Source organism: Phoca vitulina, unplaced genomic scaffold (genome assembly GCF_004348235.1).
Source record: "Phoca vitulina isolate PV1807 unplaced genomic scaffold, GSC_HSeal_1.0 scaffold13, whole genome shotgun sequence".
In the NCBI taxonomy this organism is placed as follows: Eukaryota; Metazoa; Chordata; class Mammalia; order Carnivora; family Phocidae; genus Phoca; species Phoca vitulina.
The window spans coordinates 10,032,389-10,052,988 of record NW_022589716.1 but is presented as its reverse complement, the minus strand read 5'-3'; the positions used below and the strand labels follow the sequence as shown (position 1 = coordinate 10,052,988).

Below are 20,600 nucleotides of genomic sequence, written 5' to 3'. Positions count from 1 at the left end.
CATGCCTTCGGCCCCTCTGGCGCCCTCCTGTAGTCCCGCTCCCCGGGCTCCTCTAGATGGAGCTCACCTCATCCATACTGGGGTTTTCTCGCTTGAGGTTCCCGGCAGCCGAGATCACGGTCTTCACAGCTCTCATCCCGAAGTCATAATGATCCTGTCACCACAGCACAGGAGGGGCGGGTGGGCCCTGTGCCTTAGGGGGCCGCTGCCTGGAACGCTCTGCCTCCCCGCCTGGTACCTGGCCCTCACCCAGCTGGAAGCTGCAAGGTCACACCCCCTGCAGGCCCCAGCCTGAGCCAGGTGCCCTCGACTGTATGCCTCCGGCACCTTCTCCTTACCATCCCAGTGGTCCTCTCCCTTCCCAGGCCTACCTAGTCTGCATCCCCTGCTTGACTCTTGGGCCCTGAGGGTGAGGACTCTGTGCGGGTCCGACCCTGGCAGAGTCCTGCGGTCTCAGCACTGTACCAGGGGCAGGGACATACTCAGGTTTGTTCAAAACATGAAAGAAGGGGTTCCCATCTGAGCGAAGGCAGGGTTGGCCCGGAGGGCCTTTGAGCTTCCTTCTAACATTGTCTCAACGTCTCTCCAGACCCACCCTTTCGGCCATACCACTGTGGCTTTTCCCTTCTTTGCTGCTTGTTCTGTTTCTCTCCATTATATAGTAGGTGTGTTGGAAATGGTTAAATTTTTATCATTTTCCCCCATGGGGCCAGACCATGAGAGCTACATCTGGACCTGACCCACAAACCAGCACACTTCCCAGAAGTCTTGGACTTGGAGCAGGATGAAGTGACTGGGCTAGACTTGCCGCTTAAGGTTCTGCATTTCCAGAACCATGTGGGTACAGTCGGTCTAATGGGAGGGTAGCATTTTTGAAAGTGGATGGTAGGAAAGGTGTGTGGAGGTGCGGGCATCCAGGCTGCGCTGTGGTGGGCAGCTGCTGTTTTTCCCAGTAACAGACCACAACTCCTCCAGCCCATGGGCTTGGCGGTGGGGGGGTGGGGGACACGGCCAAACGCAGCATGGTTTCCCCCTGGCCACAATGATTGGTGTTCATGCAGGAGCAGGTCATGCAGAGAGGGCCCATTAGGATGACACCGGGGACTTTTTCTAGAACTTAGCATGTAAGCCTAGAGCTAGGCTCATCTCTGCCCCTGCAGAGGGGAAGCCTGCCTGAGAAGGGAGCCAAACAGGGAAGCTTAGCGAGCAGTGCTGGGGTCTGTACCAATGGCGGCTGCCCCCGGAAGCTGGGCTCAGCACGCTGAGTGGAAGGCCCACGGGGCGGGGGGCTGCTGTCCTGCTCTGGTCCCACAAGACCCAGTGTGCTCGCTCTTCAGCCCTGGGTTGTGTGGCTCTTGGTCTCCTAATGCTTGACCCAACTAGCCCTCAGCTGAGGAGTGGGGATGTAATTCCTATCTCACGGGGCTCACGGAGGGCAGACGGTGGCTCTCACACCCGGAACCTGGTAGGGGCAGGGCCTCACCTGCGAGCTGAGCTGCTCGGAAGACAGCTTGAAGGTGGTTGTGATCTTCTTGGCCAGCACATTGGCCTCATTGAAGCCAAAGGAGTAGAGGGAGATCTCTGCGATCATGGCGTAATCCGGAACCATCATGGCCACAGGCCGGAAGAGCGCCTGGGGCATGGGGCACCCGTGTGAATGGAAAGGCAGGCCTCCCCTCCCAGAGCCCTGCCGACTCTCTGGACCTCACCGTCCTCAGTGGTCCTCAGGCCTCGGAAGGCAGGCTCACTGCCCTCCTGCCCCACCGATGCTTGGATTCCCCTCTGCACCTCACCCGCCGTGGCTGAGGCTGCTTATCCTCCCCTGTGGCTGGACGGCTCTGCCGTGTGGACCTGAACCCCCCGCCCGACTTCTCCCAAGCCTGAGGACAAGCCTGGGGCCTCCTCTCCATGGCTGGGGGGTTGGTCTCAGCACCCCCAGGCAGGAGGGTTGCCCCAGGGAATCCTTGTATAAGCACTTAAGCACCTCTGAGGCCACAGCCCCCGGGCTTTCCAGTACCCTGGGAAGCCCCTTGGGCCACCCTGTGCCTGAACTCACCTTCAGGTTATCGGGCAGCTCGGTCCGGCCAGCGTATCCTGGGTTCATGGTGATAAACACCGCACAGGATGGCACAAGTGGGATCTCGATGCCTTCAAACATGAAGCGTTCTACCTACAGGGGGAAGGGGTTGGCTCACCCGCCTCCTCTCTGGATGGGCCCCCTTGTCCCTGTGGAAGCCCTGTCCTGGCTAGAGCTGCTCAGCCCAGGAGAGAGGGTTGGCTCCTCTCTCAGGATCTGGCCTAAGACCTCAGGTCCTGGTGGGCACTGGTGGCCTCCAAGGTCCCGGCTCCCTGAGGTCTTCACGCATCTCCTGCTACCGACACCCTCCCCCCAGGTCCTGACACTGGTTCTCCTGGACGTGGGCAAGCTCAGCTCTGACTAGGACCCAGAGCCCTACTGGGGTGGGGTTGGGCTCCTGCCAGCCTCCCAGCTCTTGTCGCTGGGAGGAGACCTCTGGCCCCTCTGAATGAGGCTACAGAAAGGACAAATGGCTGGAGCTTCCCGTAAGGGTCAGGATGTAGGAGGGATCCCTTCATCCACAGCAGCTTGGCCCGGAAGTTGCCCCCAGAGTGGCGCAGGGACGTGGGGCTCCCTGACTGGCTACAAAAGCCCCTCCGGGACAGTTCCACATGGGAGAGTGGGACTGCCTGGTCCCCTGCAGGACGAGAGAGTGTGGGCTCAGGGCAGGCCCAAGTGCCCAGCTTTTGGCGCCCGCCAGTACGGGGAGCCCGCGGCAGCGTGGGCGTGCCGGGGCCAGCTGACGTGACGTGCTGGTAACCTGGAGGGGCACCGTGACGCTCACCCGCTGCTGCTGAGCCTTCTGGATGGTGGCGATCTGCTGGGCTACCACCGACAGCACCTCAACATCCATGCGGTTGAACTCATCGAAGCAGGCCCAGGCCCCAGCGCTAAGTGAGGGAAGGACAACGGGGGACGGGAGTTCAGGGCCCACCCGACACCTCCAAGGGCCCCCTGTGACTCTGCTGGGAGGAAGCCTCCAACGGTCACCTTGGCCAGCTCAGCCATATTCCCACCACCCACCACCCCACCCCAGTGCCCACCAGGGGCTGAGCCTTTGACTATTATTCCCTCCTGTCCCCCCCACCATCCTGTGAGGCTCCTCTCAGGCATCGTCCCTGGGAGAGGTCAGCCTTCCTGCCCTGCCCCGTGCCACCCTCATGCGCTTCCTCACCTGGCCAGGCCCTTGAAGAACTTGCCCATGGCCATGAAGTCGAGCTGGTCAGAGCAGTTGAACACCACCGTCTGGATGGCCAAGGCCTTGCCCAGGTCTTTGGTGGTCTCAGTTTTCCCTGTGCCAGCCGGGCCAGCTGGGGCGCCCCCAAACTTGAGGTGCAGGGCCCCGGTCAGAGTCAGGTAGCACCTGCAGGAGTGAGAGGAGGTAGGCATGGGCCACACTCCTTCCTCAGGACTCCCGGAGACTTAGGGAGTGGTTCACTTTATAGAGGGGCTGCCTGTTCTTTCTCCCAAGTCAATTCCTCTGGTACCCTGAAAGGCAGCTTTCACTGATGAAACTAGTAAATGCTTAGATGCTTAGATGCTTCCTGAGTGCCATGTGTGTGCTAAAAGCTTTACACCTCGGCTCATGAAATTCTCATAACCACCCTGAGGAGGCTGCAGAGGAAACTGGGGCACAGAGGGTCGAGTCAGCTGTCCAAGGTCGCCCAGCAGAGGGACAGAATTGGTCTTGAACTGGAAGCCCGTGCTCCTAACCCTGCATTGTTTTAATGGACTGGCCCAGCATGGACTCACTGGGCCTCATGGTCCCCAGACTCTCGGGCCAGCCAGAGCTGGAGGGAGGGCGCCAGGGCAGAACGGTACATGGGGAGGGAGATGCTCACCTGTCTGTCAGGGGCGTGATCACAAGCCTCCCGCTGTTGCCCAGGTACTCATAGCCATAGATGAACTCGGCATTCACAGCCCGGATGTACAGGTTGTTATTTGTCCAATAGTACCTGGCATTGCAGGGAGATAGGTTCCCGGACCATGGGGACCATGGGCCACTGGGTAGGGCATGTGGCCGAGGAGAGGCGGGGAAGGAGGGCATCAAGGTGCCCTGCCCAGCTTGTCTCAGGGCCTACTGGAGACTGACTCTCCACCCTGCCCTGGCCATGGATGTGACCGGGCCAGGGGCCCCTGCATACTCACCTCAGCTGCGAGATCCACTCAAAGTCGTTCACGCTGACTATGTTCTCCTGGATCAGCTTGCTCACCACATCCTTGGCATGGACCTCAATGACAATTAGAGCTGACAACACGGCCCGTTGCATGCGGGACAGCTTCCCCCGCACCAGGGCCACCAGGTCACTGAGCTGTGGGAGCAGGGGGGACACTGTCACATATTGGCATGGTCGAGCTAGGTAGGCTTCCCCTCCCGTGCACAGACGGTGGGCTTCCAGGAACAACCTCTCTATCCTGGGGGCTCCTGGTGGTCTAGGATGGGAAGGGGCTCAGAATGAGGCGGGGGGGGGCGGGGCATGGGTCACATGAGAAGTCTGGCAGGAAAGCAAATAAAAACAGAGGCACATGCATGGCGTCTGCCTCCCTGTAGCATGCGGAGACTTGTGAGCCTTCAGGGGCCAGGTGGTAGAGCCTGGCAAGGAGCTTGAGGAAGGCGTGTGGTGAGGAGCCGGGGCACAGAGCAAGGAGAGCCCATGAGACAGTGCAGGAGGGCCCCAGACGTGTGGCTCCCTCACTGACCACTGGGAGAGGGGCACCTGCCTGGCCTCAGAGCTCTCCTCAGACCACCAGACCCTCCCACGGGTGGCGGGTTGTGAGACACTCATTTCAGGAGTGTCTGACCTATTGCTCTTGGATCTAACTCCAAGCCCCTTCCAGGATCAATATAGGGAAGCCCCCCGGAGGGAGCAGTTTCTCCCAGGGTGTGGGGTGGATGGGGGGAGCAGACCTGCCGGGCCAGCTGGGGGAACAGCTGGTTACTGAGGTTACCGGCCCCCAGAGCCTCTGCCACCTCCATGGTCCAGTAGGTCTGGCACCCGGCGATGGTCACCTGGCCAGGCCACTTTAGAACCCACTGGGTCCTGGGCATCTAGAAAGATAACACAGGTAGGGCTGACCCAGGCGGCGGCTAGCCCTGACCATGCATCCTCTTTTTTGCTTAAACTTCCTCTGTGTTTCTGGGCCCAAGTAGTTAATTCCGCCTCAGAAGGAGAGAAGCCATTACGCTCTGGGCCTCTGGAGTTTGGGCCAAGTCCTCACTTCCTCAGCGGAGGAGACCTTGAAGCAGAGGGATGGGAGCCTAGGATCGGGGAACACAGTCCTGGGTTCACTGCCACTTTCAAATCACATGCCTTTGGGCAGAAAGCGTCTCTGAACTAACCCACAGGTGAGCTGACCGTGGACTGAGAGAGGTGCTGTGGGGGGAGGCCCTGCACCGGGCCAGGTGCACAGTGAGTGCTTAAAACACAACCACAATAGCTGGTCATTATCAGGGGCACGTCTCACTTTTTGGAACGTTTTCAGATTCCTCCTCCAGTGGCCCCAAGGACCACCTGCCCCCAGAGATCCTGTGGCTGGCTCACTGAGAGCAGCAGGGTCAAGGCAGAGCCCGAGGACGAGGCAGGCAGGCAGGCAGGCGGCTGTGTGAAGGAGCAGGGGGTCTCCGAGGCTGTGTTGGGATGGGAGGCACGGCTCACCGTGGGGTAGGCCTTGATGGCTCTCTCGATGATGTCCCGCACGCTGGCCTTCATGCTGCGCTCCACCTCCCGCAGCCAGTCCTCCACGTTGCTGGACGGGTAGATGGAGGAGGACAGCTGCACCTCTTCACCCTCCGCCGAGTACATGTGTGTGATCTCCAGGTCCTCCTGGAATTGCAGCTGTGGGCAGGGGAGGAGTGAGAGCAGCCTTACCCCATGTGTGCCCGGAGGCCCCGTGCGCCCCAGCCCCAGGACTGGCCCTGCCCCCGAGACTGCTTGCCCCGACTGCACATGGGTCTGCCTTGTCCCCAGCTGCGGCCCAGCCCACTTGGGGAAGGAAGCTAAGCCTGCCCTGCTTGTCCCCCTCCCCCACAGGTCTGTATGGCCTCCCTTGTAGACGAAGAGAAGGATGAGGTGATTCGTTTCTCGTGTCTCGTGTCTCGGCCCAGCTGGCACCGCAGTGCACTGGCGGGGGTTGGGGGGGCAGGACTCCACTGAGCTGGGGGTTCTACAGCTGCCCTTCCTCCCACAGGCCCCAGCTGTCGCCAAGGGCCAGGAATCTCACAGGCCACCTCAGCTCCTGCTAAAAGGACTTGGGGCCAGAAAAGAGCTATCCTCCCTGGAAAGGTGCCCCAGAGCTCCCGGGCCTGAACCCCAGGCCCAGTTACCCACCCGGGCGATGTTCTCGAAGCACTTGCGCAGGTGGGGCTGCACGGCTGTGGGGTCCTTTGTCTGGGACAGAATCTCGAGTAGTTCGTCATCTGACAGGAAGTAGAATCTGCCAGGGGAACGGGGGTGAGGGAGTGGGTCAAGCAGCCTCACACCCCAGCCCCGTGGGCAGACACTGACAGAGTGGGCATGGGCCAGGTGGTGCCCACCTGGGGAAGGCACCCCGCTTGGTCTCCAAGTACTCGCTGAGGCCCTTCTGCACCATGTCCAGCAGCTTATTGCAGTCCCGCAGGCTGTCCAGCAGCCTCTGGTCAGAGCACACATTGATTACCTGCATGGCCCAGGCCAGAGAGTGGAAGCGAGCATGGTCAAACTGGGAGGCAGCAAGGTGGGCTCAGAGGGCACCCATGCTGGCCAGAGACCCCAGTAGGACCTGGGAAGGAGAGAGGGCAGAAAAATGGCCCTGAGCCAGGGCCCACATCCATCACCCCTATCAATCCACAGAAAATAGTCTATGGTAAAAAATATTAGGGTTATGGGCACCTGGGTGGCTCAGTCCGTTAAGCATCTGCCTTTGGCTCAGGTCATGATCGCAGGGTCCTGGGATGGAGCCCTGTGTCAGGCTCCCTTGCTCAGTGGGGAGCCTGCTTCTCCCTCTCCCTCTGCCCCTTCCCCCCACTCATGCTCTCTCTTTCTAATAAATAAAATAAAATCTTTTTTAAAAAATTAGGGTTAAACAAAGCCAAGGAATTTGATTTGTTGTGGGCTTTGTCAGAGCCTTTAAAATCCTAATGTAGGGGCGCCTGGGTGGCTCAGTCAACTGAACATCCAACTCTTGGTTTTGGCTTAGGTCATGATTTCAGGGCCCTGGGATCAAGCCCTGCCTTCAGGCTCTGCGCCCAGCATGGAGTCTGCTTCAGATTCTCTTTTCTCTTTTCCCTTTTCCCTCTGTCGACCCCCCCACGCTCTCTCTCTATATATATAATAAAATGAATAAATACAATCTCTAAAATCCTAATAATGTAGGGGTGGCTCAGTTGGCTCAATCGGTTAAGCGTTGGACTCTTAGTTTCAGCTCAGGTCATGATCTCAGGGTTGTGAGACTGAGTCCCATGTCGGGCTCCAAGCTCAGCGCAGAGTCTGCTTGTCCCTCTCCCTTTCCCTCTGCTCCTCCCCTTGCTCATGCTCACTCTCTCAAATAAATACATAAAATCTAAAAAAAAAAAAAAAAAAATCCTAATGTAGACTGTAAATCTTCAAGGGGAAAACCAACTATTGTGTTTCTGAGGAATATCTCTCAAGACTGGGGAGTCCACTCAAAGGGACACAGGTCTCGGACTTGTCCTTCAGTCTTTCTTGTTCAGAGAGGGAAGAGACCAGGAGGCTCCCAACAACGTGACCAGGCTCCTCAGCGGTCCCGGCTGCCCCCTCCTCTCCCCATGTGAGCTCGCCTCACGGTTCTCATAGGCATTCTTCATGATCTTCCTCCAGATCCGCTCCATTGTCTGGTAGCGCTTGCTCTCCACGGGCAACTGCCGATTGATGTCCTCAGAGCTGAAGATGGGCTCCAAGTAGAGCCAGGCCCGTTGACAGTTCAGCCACTCCTCCAGCACCTCCTGGGCAGGGCATGGACCGTCAGGGCCTGGGGTCCACGTTAGGTCCTGTCCCTGCTGACCTGGAGCTCTCACCCGACCAGAGTGCGGGACCGAGCACGGGACATCAGGGCCAGCACCCACGGGGGGATTTCCAGATGACCCTGCCAGCCACTGCTCCAGGGAGCCAAGGCTGCACAGAGGCCCTGGCTTCCAGAGAAACCTTGCGTCCCCCACAGGACCCCAGAGCCTCCAGCAGAGCCAGGGGAGCCACTCTTCCCTACGAGAGATCCACCCTCACACCAGTGAGCCCTGCAGTCACAGAGGAAAGAGCCCAGTGCATGGAGGCCCAAACCAGTCCCCTTTCCTGGAAGGACTTTTGGGTTTATGACCCCAGGAGTCTCTGAGGTATACTGGGATTTGAGCTTGAGATCCCTAAAATACTCTCTGAAACCTCAGTCCAAGATCGAGACACCTCCAAAACCAGCTGATTTCTCCTTCTACCTTCAAACTCCTCTCTACGGATTTATCTCTTTTCCCATCAGTGCAAACTCATTCATTCATTCGTTCATTCATTCCCTTCCTCGAGAGATGTGTGCTTCAGCCAGTTCCATGCCAGGCCTGTGCTAGGCCCGTGTGGGCATCAGGAGAAACAGAGATACAGGATGGGGTCCTGCACTTGAGATGCCCATAGCCCACGAAGCTGCCAGTTCCGCCTCTGAATCACCAAGGGCCCAGCATGTGTGATGGGCTTTGTAAGAGGCACCAAGGGCCACCTTGCTGGTAGATGTGGGGGAGTCAGTGAGGGCTGCTGGATGCTGAGCCTTGGAGATGGCAGGAAGGAATGGAACTGCAGGTGGGCAGTGTGAGCAAAGGAGGGAGACCCAGGGACAATGCTGACCAACTCAGACGTCTCTGGGTGATCCAAGGAATGTACATATAAGCCCTCCTCACTCGGCTCCTGACCTTCACTGGAGGTTCCTGAGCAGCTCCCAGGAAGGTCCCAGGGAAGTGACTGTAAGAATCACACCAGTAGGCCTAACCCCAGGACAGTCCTCCAAGGCTCAGCAGACAGCCTTAAAGAGGGGCAGTCTCCAACGGCCCGGCCCCCTCACCCCGAGCCAGCTTCAAATGAGAGAGGAATGGGAGGCTCAGAGCAGAGCAGATGGCATTGAGGAGCCTCAGGGCCTTGTGGTGTCCAGCCCAGAAAGTTCTGAGACTGGAGGTCTTAGTGGTCCCAAGACCAAGCATTTCATTCCCCTCCCCAGCCACAGCATCAGACCATACATGGCCCCACCCTCACATCCTGAATTGCCTCCTCTGGTAGCCAAACCTCAGAGATGGAGAGCCTCATCCTAGATGCTCTGCCCTGAATGAGGGGCCTGTCAGAGATCGAGGAGCAGGGCAGACCCGGGTAAGGCACCTCCCCACTTCGAGCCCCACCCAGACACCATCAAGGGCTGCCTATGTGAGGGCTGGGGAGGAGTGAGGGCCCACCTGGGTCAGCTTCAACTTGTTCTCCCAGGAGTTGATGCGCTGCTCGAAGGGCTTCTTGTAGGGCGAGAAGGACATGCTCTGGGTCATGACAATGTGGTCGTCAAGCAGCTGTGAGGCCTCGTCCGGGCTCTTGAGGATATAGGTGTCTGTCTCCTTGTACGGCAGCACGTTGAACAGGATGGCTGACCACTCCTTCTCCATCTTGTCCAGTGCCTAGTGTGGGGGGGCAAGTCACGGCCGGGTGCCGGGAGGGAGCCAGCACACTGCTGTATGACCAGCACCGGACAGCGAAGGGCGGGCTCTGCCCAGCCATGACCGTGGCCGTCTGGCAAATGCTGGTCTGGTCACCAAATCCCCCGTGGGGCCTTGTCTGAATTCAAGGTCGGCTGGTACTCCTACATGTGCTGCCCAGGTACAGCATACACACCTATGTTGGGAGGCAACTAAGGTGCTGGTTAGAAGCTCTGGTCCCAGGTCTAGCCCTTACTGGCTATGTCATCCCGGACAGTTGCTGAACCTCTTTGAGCCTTAATGTATTCACCTGTTACAGGAGGGTAATACTATCAGCTCCTTCCTGGGCCAAGAAGTACTTGAGAAGAGTAACTGAGTAATAACAGGGATGGTGAACATTGCACCAAGCACTTCACATCCACAATTAACCCACTGAGTAGAATCCACCTCAACCCCTGAGCCTGGGGAACGACCCCAGGGGTGGGGTCCAGTAGTGTCCTCCTCCTAGGCCCTGGGGCTGGGTGGGCCTCCTGGTGGCCACCCACCTGCTCAATGGAATACTCCTTTCCAGCCACCTCGGCCACCTTGCTGATGCTCTCAATGTGGTCCTGCAGGTTCATCTCGAGGCAGCGAGCGAAGGTCAGGTTGGCCTTGGGCCTGACATTAATGTTGATCTCGTTGGACAGCACCTCCCAGTGCCGGTTCCGCATGCCAGGGTTGCGCAGCCCCTGGATCAGCGGGATGTAGGGCTTGAACTCCTCGATGCGGGCCCTGATGTCTAAGGCCACGTCCTGGCAGGCTGCCGGGCAGGACAGGCAGGTGTGAGAGGCAGCCAGCATGGGCAGGGAAAAGAGGGGACAGGCTGGCTTGGCTGCCTACCTGGTATGTCCTTGAACTGCTTCACACACTTGTGCATGGTCTTGAAGGACTCAATGACATTCTTCTCCAGCTGCTCGGCGTCGATGGCCGACAGGGGGTCATTCATCCAACTCTCAGACCAACGCAGCCAGTCGGAGGCCGTGGTCCAGAGGTCTAGGTAGGGCTGAAACTCCTTCACCATCCTGGAGAGCTTGTCGTACTGTAGGGGCAGACGAACCAGGGCTGTCTGGGGGTGCTTCCCGGGCTCTCTGCACACTGCTCCTTCTTGGGCCAGGTCCTCTCCCCCTCGTTCCTGGCTGCCGTCCCTGCTCCTGTCCCCACGAGCCCTGGCCTGGCCTCCCTTCCTCCTGCTGTGCAGAGGCTCTGGGCTCTGAGTGGCTCAGCGAGGCCTTCTGCCTGGTCCCAGCCAGTCTCCTTGCCCTGAGGGCCAGGACTGGGGAGTCCCTCTCTGCAGCCTGCTCAGTCCTACCCGCCAAATGCCGGGGCCCTGCCACCTGGGAGCTGGGTTCAGATATGACCACAAAGGCCACAGGCTCTTCCTCAAGCCCCGGGGCTTTGGGGCCGGTGTGCCCTCAGGAGGCCTACATTGGTGATGGGCAAGCCGAAGATGCGCTCGCGGTTATTATACAGCATGGCCAGCTGCTGGCAGTCCTTCAGCTGCTTCTTGACCCGCCGCGCCTCATTGGCGATCTCGTGTGCTCGCACAATCTCCACATGGGTGGAGAAGCCAGCTACCACCAGCTGTTGGCCAAGGAGCAAGGGGTCAGAGGCCTCTGGGACCCCAACCGTGTGCATGCATCCCCATACACACCCCATACATGCCCGAGGTCCTCCCAGTTCTCAGGGCACTTTCTTCTCCTGGAGTAAGCGGGTCCCTGGCCCATCACAAGCAGGCTGACTGTCCCAGGGTGACATAGCAAGGTCACAGGGAGACCCAGTGCCCTGAACACTGTGCCCATTTTTTTTGCCCACTGGAGCTTGGAGGATACCATAGAAGAGTTGGGATTCTTTGTAATCCTGAATTTTCTGGAGCTTGCTGCCCAGGCACCCCTCCAGCCATGTGTTCATCCACCCACCAGTCCACCCACCAAACATCCCCATAGCCCTTCCTGCGTGCATGAAGCCAGGCCTGGCCCAGAGCACATGGTGGGGAGTGAGGCGTAACAGAGCCCTGAACCAGCCCCACCTGCAGCCCCTCCAGTTTCTCCTGGAAGTTGTTCTGATCCATGATCTGGATTTTGTGGAACTTCTCCTCATCTTCTATGTGCTGCTGTCGTACCATCTCTATCTGCCCAAGGATCTTAGAAGGCCAGTTGTTGGCAGCCCACCTGGAGGCGGCAGGGGTGGGCATTGCGGGGGAAGGTTACGGGGGAAATTGTGGGGTGGCTCGGTCAGGCAGGGGCACCCAGGGTGAAGGGGAGAATGGGGGAATCCAGGCGGCAGCTGGAACTGGCCAGGGCTGAGCAACCAGGAAGTGGAAGTGAGCTGGAGACAGCCACTGCCACCATCGGGGTGATGGTGGCCGTCCCTACCCTGCGGCTGTGGTCTGGGAGCTGTGGTGGGCATCCAGAGAGATGCGGGTCCACAGTGCCCAGTGCAGTGATGGGGCAAGGGGGAGAACGGTGTTGGAAATGAGAGAGGTGATGCTGGGTACCCCCTCACATTCCAGGGTCTGGAGGGGCCTCACCTCCCATGAGGCAAAGCAACAGCCTCTAGTCTGCATTTTCTTGGTGACCAGCCAGGCCACCAGGCCAGCTTCCTTCATACCAGCCGACTCCCTTTGCTGGCTGATGTGGGGGATCTGTGAAATTCAGGGATTCTGCCTGCATCTGGCCTAGGAATGCTGACCCCGGGGAGGTGCACCCTGAGTACCAGGATGTCCTTGGAAGCTGGTGCCTTGGGGCTCTTGGCAGGGCTCCCAGGGGACAAGGCCAACCTCTTCCAGGCCCCAACATTCTCAAGGCACCCCTGGCCTGTGAGGCAGTGTGGGCAAGGGATTTCTGGGGGCCTCAGTAAGGCAGTCCGAATCTAAGGCTGTTTCCCACAAGGCTCTTGAGCTGGGTGGGGACAAGTGCTGCTCCCCAGGGACCGACCAGGCGGGCTTTGCCTTCTCTCTGTGCTCCCAACGATTCCAAAGGGCCCCCACCACAAACAAGGGGATTCCAGGCCCGTGTGAACATTTGTGTGTCAGGCTGACAATGGTATAGAGAACGGAGACAGGATGAGGGGGCAGCAGGGTCCCTAGACCAAGAGGCTCAAATGATTTCCTTCTGCGCCACTGGCCACTTGGCCCTGGCCCATGTGGAGCCACGGTCTCGGACATCTTGGCTGGCATTTCCAGTGCAACCACACAGCCCATGGCTGCGGGGATAGCTGAGAGCCATGTGTCTGAGAGCCAAGCTCCCACTCACTTGTCGTTGAAGTCCTCTGTGCTGAGGTTGTAAAGGAATTCATCCATGACCTGGTAGTCATCCATGACCTTCACAATCCGCTCCTGCACGGACAGGTAGGTAATGAGAACTGTGTGGGTGGGACCCCAAAGTGGTCGAGCGCTAAGGAAAGGTGGCTCTCTTCCAGAGAGGGGAGAATTGGGGTTGGGGAGGAGGCGCAGTATGGGCACTGGGCTCAGGGCTCCAAAGGCCATGGCCGCCACACCTTCAACCCCCAGCCCTCGTCCCATACCTTCCACCCTCCTGGCCTTCCAGATAGCATGGCTCTGAACCTCTACCATGTACCCAGCCTCATAACCTCCCAACCCCCCCATCCTCTGTGTCTACCTCACCTCTAGCCTCCTGGCTCCTAATCTCCCAGCCCCTGCCTGTCCCTGACCCCAGCCCCCAGTCCCCCTTACACCCGCCTCACCTCTAGCCCCACCAGCTTCTCAGGGATGGCCTTCATCCACTCGCGAAGTTCAGCCAGCTCCTCGATGCTGTTGGGCTTCTCATAGATCTTGCGGCTGATGCTGCGAAACTCCTCACAGATCTGGCGGTGGGCGGAGGGCGCTAGGGAGGCCATGTCCCTGTCCCTTCCTGGGGCCTGCTCCTCCTCTTTGGATCTCAGTGTCTCCCAACAGGTAACTGCCCCCAACCCACCACATCCTGCAGCCGACTTGCTGGGGAGCTGAGGTCTCCCTAGCTTCCTGGGCCCAGCCAACACATGCATGGGACTTCTGAGGCCACCCGCACACCCTCGGCTCCATGAAATAGCCCATCTTCGGGAGAGATTCCCAGGTCTTTCCAAGTCTAGGAAAAGAGGTAGCAGCCCCCATTTCCTGGGACCTTCCATATGGTACGGCTCCCTGCAGACAGGCGGGGGGTCAAGGCAGGGTGACTTCCAGATCCTTCCACTGGCCTGGGCATCTGCAGACAGCCCTCACCCTGCCTAGGGACACCTTATTCATGGGAGCTCACTGTGGAGGCGAGAGTGCGTGTGTTGTTGCAGTCACCAGGGCCGGGTGCTGGGCACTTACATTGTCCACCTCCTTGTGCAGGTGTTTGGCCAGGATGTCGAGCATGGAAGTGGCCAGGGCCTTGCGCTTCTTGGACAGGCTCTGCTTGACATTGTCGACGTTGATGTAGAAGGGCCCAATAATGATACTGCTGGGCAGCGAGCTGTCCAGAATCTCTTTTTCCTGCAGGTGGGTGAGCACCACCTCCCGTACTTCTGAGGATGACGGGCAGTGCGTCTGGTAGGCTCTGTGGACAGTGGGCACACACGATGGGCAGAGGGTGGTAAGTGGGTGGCTGGGGGTCACACCAACACCCAGACGCCCTCAGATGTATGCACGCACTTGAGGAAGGTGGCAATGTCATTGTTATTCAGCTCCAAATACTTTTGGTATTCCCTGGCGTAAGCCTGCAGTGGGATCATGGCCTTGCGCACAGCATTGGCAATGACGGTCCGCAGCTCCTCCACCAATGGCTCGTGGAGCCCCACGGACTCCAGCAGGGGGTCGCCGCTGATAAAGATGTCCTCCATCACCAGCTGCGGAGCCAAAGGCAGGGGCGGAGAGCTGGATGAGCCTCGGGGCAGGCGGGCAGAGGGGTTGGGGATGGGATCCGAAGCCTGAGTGGGCAGCAGTGTGGCCAATCACAGACAGCGTGGTGGGGCCGCGGCAGCAGTGTGGCCAATCACAGACAGCGTGGTGGGGTTGGTGCAGCAGGGTGGCCAATCAAAGACAGCGTGATGGGGTCGGGGCAGCAGTGTGGCCAATCAGAGACAGCGCGGTGGGGTGAGGGCACCAGTGTGGCCAATCACAGACAGCGCGGTGGGGTGGGGGCACCAGTGTGGCCAATCACAGACAGCGCGGTGGGGTGAGGGCACCAGTGTGGCCAATCACAGACAGCGCGGTGGGGGTCGGGGCACCAGTGTGGCCAATCAGAGACAGCGCGGTGGGGTGGGGGCACCAGTGCGGCAATCAGAGACAGCGTGGTAAGGGTAGGGGAGCGGGTTTGCTGTGGTGTCTCTGAGAGCAGGCTGTGGACTAATACAGGGCTGGAAGCCCCGGGAGCCCCACCCAGGGGCAGCGTCTTTCTCTGCCTGGGCCTGACTCAGTCCGGTGCCCAGGAAAGGAGCAGACAGGGCCACCAGGTCACTGATAGCTCTGGCTAACCGGTAAGGAAGACAAGAGGGGCCTGGAGTTCCAGAAGCTCTTGGGCGGGGAGGAGTGAGATGTAACCAGGTGTGTGATGAGTGGGGACTTCTGACAAGGGGTCCCAAGTGTGGAGGTCAGTCTGCGTCCACATCTTAGCTGAAGAGAGAGGCCAGGAGCTGGGTGGGATCAAGAGGGTGGAATCTGGGCCAGAACAGCTGTGGCAGGGGTGGGTGAATGAGCCCAGTTCGAATCGCAGGTCTGACAGTCGCTGTGTGCCCTTATGGGGCACAACAAAATGGGGACACTAACGGTTCCCAGCACAGCTCGTGGTGAGGATTAAGTGAGCTGTTCAAGAAGTGAAGGTCTGAGCACACTGCCGGCCAGGTGGGAGGCCTGAAATAAAGTTGAGCTGCTCCACTACAGTCGGCCTGTGCCTCGGCAGCCACGAGCAGCCAGGCCGGCAGGTGCCCTGGGCCTTGAACTGCGGCCATACCTTCTCCAGTTGGGGCACCGCGTGCGTGGCCAGGATGCCCTTGTCGAAGAGGTTGAGCAGAGATGTCTCGAAATGCTCCAGCGGCGTGCTGTAGTGCACCCCCGAGCTATCCAGCACCAGGTCCACAATGAAGAGGGGATTTTTCCGGGGCCTGTGGGGCAATAGTCGGGCTGACTGTGGGCAGGGGCCCGAGGAGGCCTGTGTGCAGCAGATCCAGCCCTCTGCCCTTCCTGCCAGCACGATGGCTCTTGAGCTTCTCCATGCATAAGAATTGCCTCCTCCCTCCTTCTAGAAACCTCTAAGTTAACAGAAAAACACGCACCAGCCAAATATTACTCCATCCCTGCCCCTTGCCCAGAGGTCCACAGGTACCGGGGAGAGGGAAGACCACCAGGCAGTCCTGAGGTCATCAGGGCAGGCCAGCCAGACCCTGGGTCCTTGCGGCACCCACGCTCTCCCCAAGAGGCCACCATCCTTGACTTGAGATGCCCACTACATGCCAACAACCCTCAAGCCTACATACCAGCCAGGCCTCCCTGCTGCACTCTGGATTGCCACCCACCACCCACCTGGGCCTTTAATGGGCATCTCAAACATTGTGTCCCCTGGCTCCCGCCAGCTCTCCTCAGGGCTCGGTGCTAGCGGTGGACCCCAAGAGTCAGCTTGTCTCCTCCCCTCCCCTCCTCCCCCTGCACATCCTCCTACAGCCAGGCCCATAGCATGCCACCTAGGCACAGCCCCAAATCCGCACCTCCCCCAAGTCCCAGCCGCGTCATCCCTTGTCTAGACAATGGCAGGAAACCTGGTCTGACTTGTCTTCTGCCTCACTTGTCCCCACAAACCCAGAGCATTGTTTAATCGGATTATAACTCCCCTCTGATGGCTTCTGACCACACCTAGAATAAATCTAGCCTCTGACCATGACCCCAGTAGGCTCTGTGATCTGGCCTGTCCCTGTGACCTCTCCCACATCATCCTGACCGGCCCTCCCCACTCCAGCCATAGCAGCCAGCCCCTCCTTCCTTGACTGCCCCAAGGTCTTCCTCCCCCCTGAGCTTCTGCATGTGCTGGGCCTTCCACCTGGTACCTGTCCTTTATATCTCCTTGGCCGCTTTCCTCTCAGGTCTTGACTCAGATGACCCTGACCCCCTGGCGGAGGCCCCTGCCCCACCCAGGGTCTGTCACAGCCCCTGCCAAGATTGGCAGTGACTGTCTATTGATTCATTGCCTTGCTGTCTGTCCCCCATGAGAGCAGGACTCAGGCCTCTCTGTGTCCCCTAGAACCCCACCAGGTTCATGGCAAGTGCTCAAAGAATATTTCTTTTGACTGAATAACTCAGGGACTGATGGAGAAAATGAAGGTCACCCAGAGATGTGCAAGTCGGAGCTGGTGGGACATTCCCTGGCCACCAGGACTGGGGCCAGGCTCTCCCTGCCATCCAGGACCTGGCAGTGCTGGGCACCCTGGTCCCGGCTGCCCCGCTCCCCTCACCCCTGCCAGCCTGGCCACTGGGGCCTAGCGAGGAGGAGTGGTGGCGTCCCCCAGCGCCTGCACTCAGCCAGCCCCACCTGTAGGGGCTGTTGATGAGGTCCTCGCCCCAGACCATGTCATCAGGGCAGTCCAGCACGCCGCAGCAAGCATCGCTGATGAACTGCGAGAAGCTGGCCAGTGAGTCCTGCACCAGGAAGCGCAGCGTGTCCTGCAGCATGTACTTGAGCAGCTCCATCAGCTTGCGCAGCTTTGACATGAGGTATACCTCCCAGTTGGTTTCGTAGAGATTGTACCAGCCCTTGCTCATGTCACGCAGGCTGCTCCGCATGGCCACCTTGAGCGTGCTGATCCAGCTGTCCTTTAGGAACATCTGCACCTGGAGTGGTGGTGGGTGGCATCAGGCAGCACCTCCCCCCCAGGAACCTGCTGCCCACAGTCACCACACTCAGGGACCCTAGGCACCAGGGTGCTGGGGCAGCCTCAGGACCCAGATGACCAGGGAAGGTTCTCCCCCGACCCCAACTGACTGCCAGGCCCTACCAGCCAACACCCTCCTGTGACCCTGGGGACTGGGGCTCCTCTGGGGGAAGGAGGGGGGAGGGGCAGCAGAAGCAGGACTTTCCCTCCAGCTAAGGGAGAGACAGAGAGACTGAGACACAGGGCATGAGCAGAGACAGACACAGAACAAAGCAGGACCGGGAGCTTTTCTCCTGGGCCATCTGGTGATGGTCTCCCACAAGGCTGCACCCTTCTTCCCACATACCCCCATCCTTAGCGGGTATGTGGAGTTCCTGCTCTCCAGGGTTGGATGGAAAGTGACTGGAAAGGGAGCCTACCCTGGGTTTCCTCTCCTCTCTGAGATGAGCCATCCCCCTGGGTACCCCCCCAGCCTCCCACAAAGTCTAGGTTTTAAGGAGAACGGGGGCTCACGGCCTCACTGCTGGCCAGTCAGTTCCAAGGCTCTGGCCTGCGTGTGGCCCTCCAAACCCCGGATGCCCATGTACCTGTGAGAAGGTCTGGGACTGAATCTGCTCGAACTCTTCCAGGCGGCTGTACTTGGAGAGGTTTGAGTGGAACAGGGACATGGCGGTCACCTTGTTGCACTCAGCCCGCACCTTGCTGAGGGCCGTGATGACCTCTGGCCGTGTAAGCAGGGACACAAAGGTGAAGTCTTCCTTCTGCTCCCGGAAAGGGTACTCAGGGACACTCACCAGCCCTGCAGGGGTGGGGGTGGAGGGCCAGTGTCAGATTGGCCTGGGACACACCAGGGGTTAGGATGGATCTACAGGGTGGTGAGGGAGAGATACAACTCGCGTCTCCTCCCTAAGAGACAGCCACATCCCCAGGACCCCTCTCTTTCCACGGCTTGCGAGCATGGCCCCGCAGCTTCGCAGCGAGCTGCCCACTCTGGGGTGAGTAAATGGATCCCCTCCAGGCCCCTCTGGGCCACTGACCCCTTTGAAGTGGATGAGAACCACAGACCCTCTCCCCCTTCACTCCTGCCCACTCTGCACAGAACCCAGCACCAAGCAAGGGAGATGTGGGCACCAGGACCTTCGCAGTGCCCCCTGTCCATGCCCTACCCCAGCTCCCTGGACCCTTCACACGTGTAGCAGCTCGGTCCAGGAAACGAAATTCCCAGGCATCGGGGAAGTCAAAGACAGGAGGGCTTGGGGGAACTGCTGTCCTACTCGGAGACACAGTCTGCCACGGGTCAAATGGGCCACAGCAATGCCACCTGCTCTTGCTGCCCTATGTCCCTCAGACCATCAGAGCCCTTCCATCCACTTCTGAGCACTTGCTGTACTCGAACACATTACCTGCTTCCTTCTGTGCTACTCAGACTACTGGATTTTATTTACTTACTTACTTTCTTATTTATTTATTTTAAGAGGGGCAGAGGGAGAGGGAGAGAGAGAATCTTAAGCAGACTCCATGCCCGTGGAGCTGGATGCGGGGCTGGATTCACGACTCTGAGATCATGACTTGAGCTGAGATCAAGAATCACACACTCAACCGACTGTGCCACCCAGGTGCCCCAAGACTCCTGTTATGTGTGTGTGTTTTTTTTTAAGATTTTATTTATTTATTTGAGAGAGTGCAAGGGAGCGAGTGAGCGAAGGAGCGAGCGACATGAAGAGCAGAGGGAGAAGCAGGCTCTCCGCTGAGCAGGGAGCCCGATGTGGGGCTCGATCCCAGGACTCCAGGATCCAGACCCGAGCTGAAGGCAGACGCTTAACCGACTGAGCCACCCAGACGCCCCAAGACTCCTGGTTTTTAAAAGAGCCTTCATGGACCACCACCCCCCCACCCTGCCCTGGCTCCCTAGGCAGCTGGGGAAGCAGCAGGGTGAGTGCTGGGAGTGTTAGGTTTATGGACCACCTTACAGGGAGGGTGGGAGGGCTCCGGCTAGTGGGGTGGCCACGGGGACCGCCTTTGTCCAGCTGCCCTCACCTTGCCTGGGCACCTTCTCCTCTTCCTTCTCAGGCAGGGTTACGTAGGAGAACGTGTCAGGCTTGGATGAGACAATCTGGTCAAAGTTGATTTTGTTCATGCTGCGCTCATAGTCTAGGTTCACCTCTCTGGAGAGACTGCTGAGGTGCTCCAGAACCCTGCCAATAGGGAAGGGGGACAGGGAAGTCAGGGGGCTCCACACACCCTGTCACCCCCATGCTGTGGGCTGGCTGGGGCCCACTCTGCTCTAGCATTGACCTGTGTCTGGGGATTCCCCTCCAGATTCACAGGCACACCTCCCACCTGGCCCCCAGCCACCAACCTCCATCACCCTTGTCCCCTGCCTTTTAAGTGTCACATCCCCCTCCCCCATCACACCAGTCCAAGTCTGCCTGTTTTGCTTCTCATTTCTCAGTGTCATCCCAGCAGGGCACCATCCCTACCTGGTCCCCTCACTTCCACCCCTGCCCATTCCAATCTACTCCCCACAAAACTCAAGTCTGAGCACATCTTTCTCTTGCTAAAAATCCACCCTGGGCCCCTGCATCCTAGGATAAAGCCAAACCTCTTCCTGGGACCGGCCCTTCCCTGTTCTCCTCTCTGGTCACCTTCCTGTCCCCACCCCCACCTCAGCTCCAGCCACAGGCAGCCCCTCTGGGTTCCTGGAGGCACTCTGAGCTCTCACCTCAGGGCCTTTGCATATACTGTTCCTTCTGGTGGCCACACTCTGATTGATCCAGCCCCTACTGCTGCTGGACCAGCCCAGGCTCTTCCCTTGGGGTTTCTACCCCAGGCATGCTTTGCCCCCTCTAGATGAGGGCAGCCTCATTTGTGCCCCAAAGTTCTTCCCCTGTCTCAATGATCCTGACCCCCTGAGGGCACATTTTTCATTCATGCACTGTTGTTCCCCCAGCCGGAATCCTCTTCTCCCCTTACTTTTTCCAGGACTTAGCTCAAATGTTACCA

At 59.0% G+C, this 20,600-nt stretch overlaps 1 protein-coding gene across 1 annotated transcript in view; it reads right to left on the bottom strand.

Moving 5' to 3' along the window:
- The window catches only part of DNAH1 (dynein axonemal heavy chain 1), a 73,251-nt gene that overhangs the window by 30,839 nt on the left and 21,812 nt on the right, over positions 1-20,600 (bottom strand). Inside the window, exons 8-32 of the mRNA XM_032411416.1 lie at positions 19,635-19,792; positions 18,185-18,396; positions 17,258-17,556; positions 15,689-15,839; positions 14,392-14,585; positions 14,071-14,296; positions 13,464-13,583; positions 13,013-13,095; positions 11,788-11,929; positions 11,187-11,342; positions 10,602-10,800; positions 10,268-10,521; positions 9,492-9,704; positions 7,854-8,018; positions 6,612-6,733; positions 6,406-6,511; positions 5,734-5,913; positions 4,986-5,126; positions 4,226-4,389; positions 3,919-4,032; positions 3,252-3,440; positions 2,862-2,967; positions 2,057-2,170; positions 1,484-1,633; positions 68-154 (exon numbers count right to left, since the gene is read on the bottom strand). Coding sequence (XP_032267307.1) covers positions 68-154; positions 1,484-1,633; positions 2,057-2,170; positions 2,862-2,967; positions 3,252-3,440; positions 3,919-4,032; positions 4,226-4,389; positions 4,986-5,126; positions 5,734-5,913; positions 6,406-6,511; positions 6,612-6,733; positions 7,854-8,018; positions 9,492-9,704; positions 10,268-10,521; positions 10,602-10,800; positions 11,187-11,342; positions 11,788-11,929; positions 13,013-13,095; positions 13,464-13,583; positions 14,071-14,296; positions 14,392-14,585; positions 15,689-15,839; positions 17,258-17,556; positions 18,185-18,396; positions 19,635-19,792 — 4,045 coding nt within the window. The remainder of the gene's footprint in view (positions 1-67; positions 155-1,483; positions 1,634-2,056; positions 2,171-2,861; positions 2,968-3,251; positions 3,441-3,918; positions 4,033-4,225; positions 4,390-4,985; positions 5,127-5,733; positions 5,914-6,405; positions 6,512-6,611; positions 6,734-7,853; positions 8,019-9,491; positions 9,705-10,267; positions 10,522-10,601; positions 10,801-11,186; positions 11,343-11,787; positions 11,930-13,012; positions 13,096-13,463; positions 13,584-14,070; positions 14,297-14,391; positions 14,586-15,688; positions 15,840-17,257; positions 17,557-18,184; positions 18,397-19,634; positions 19,793-20,600) is intronic.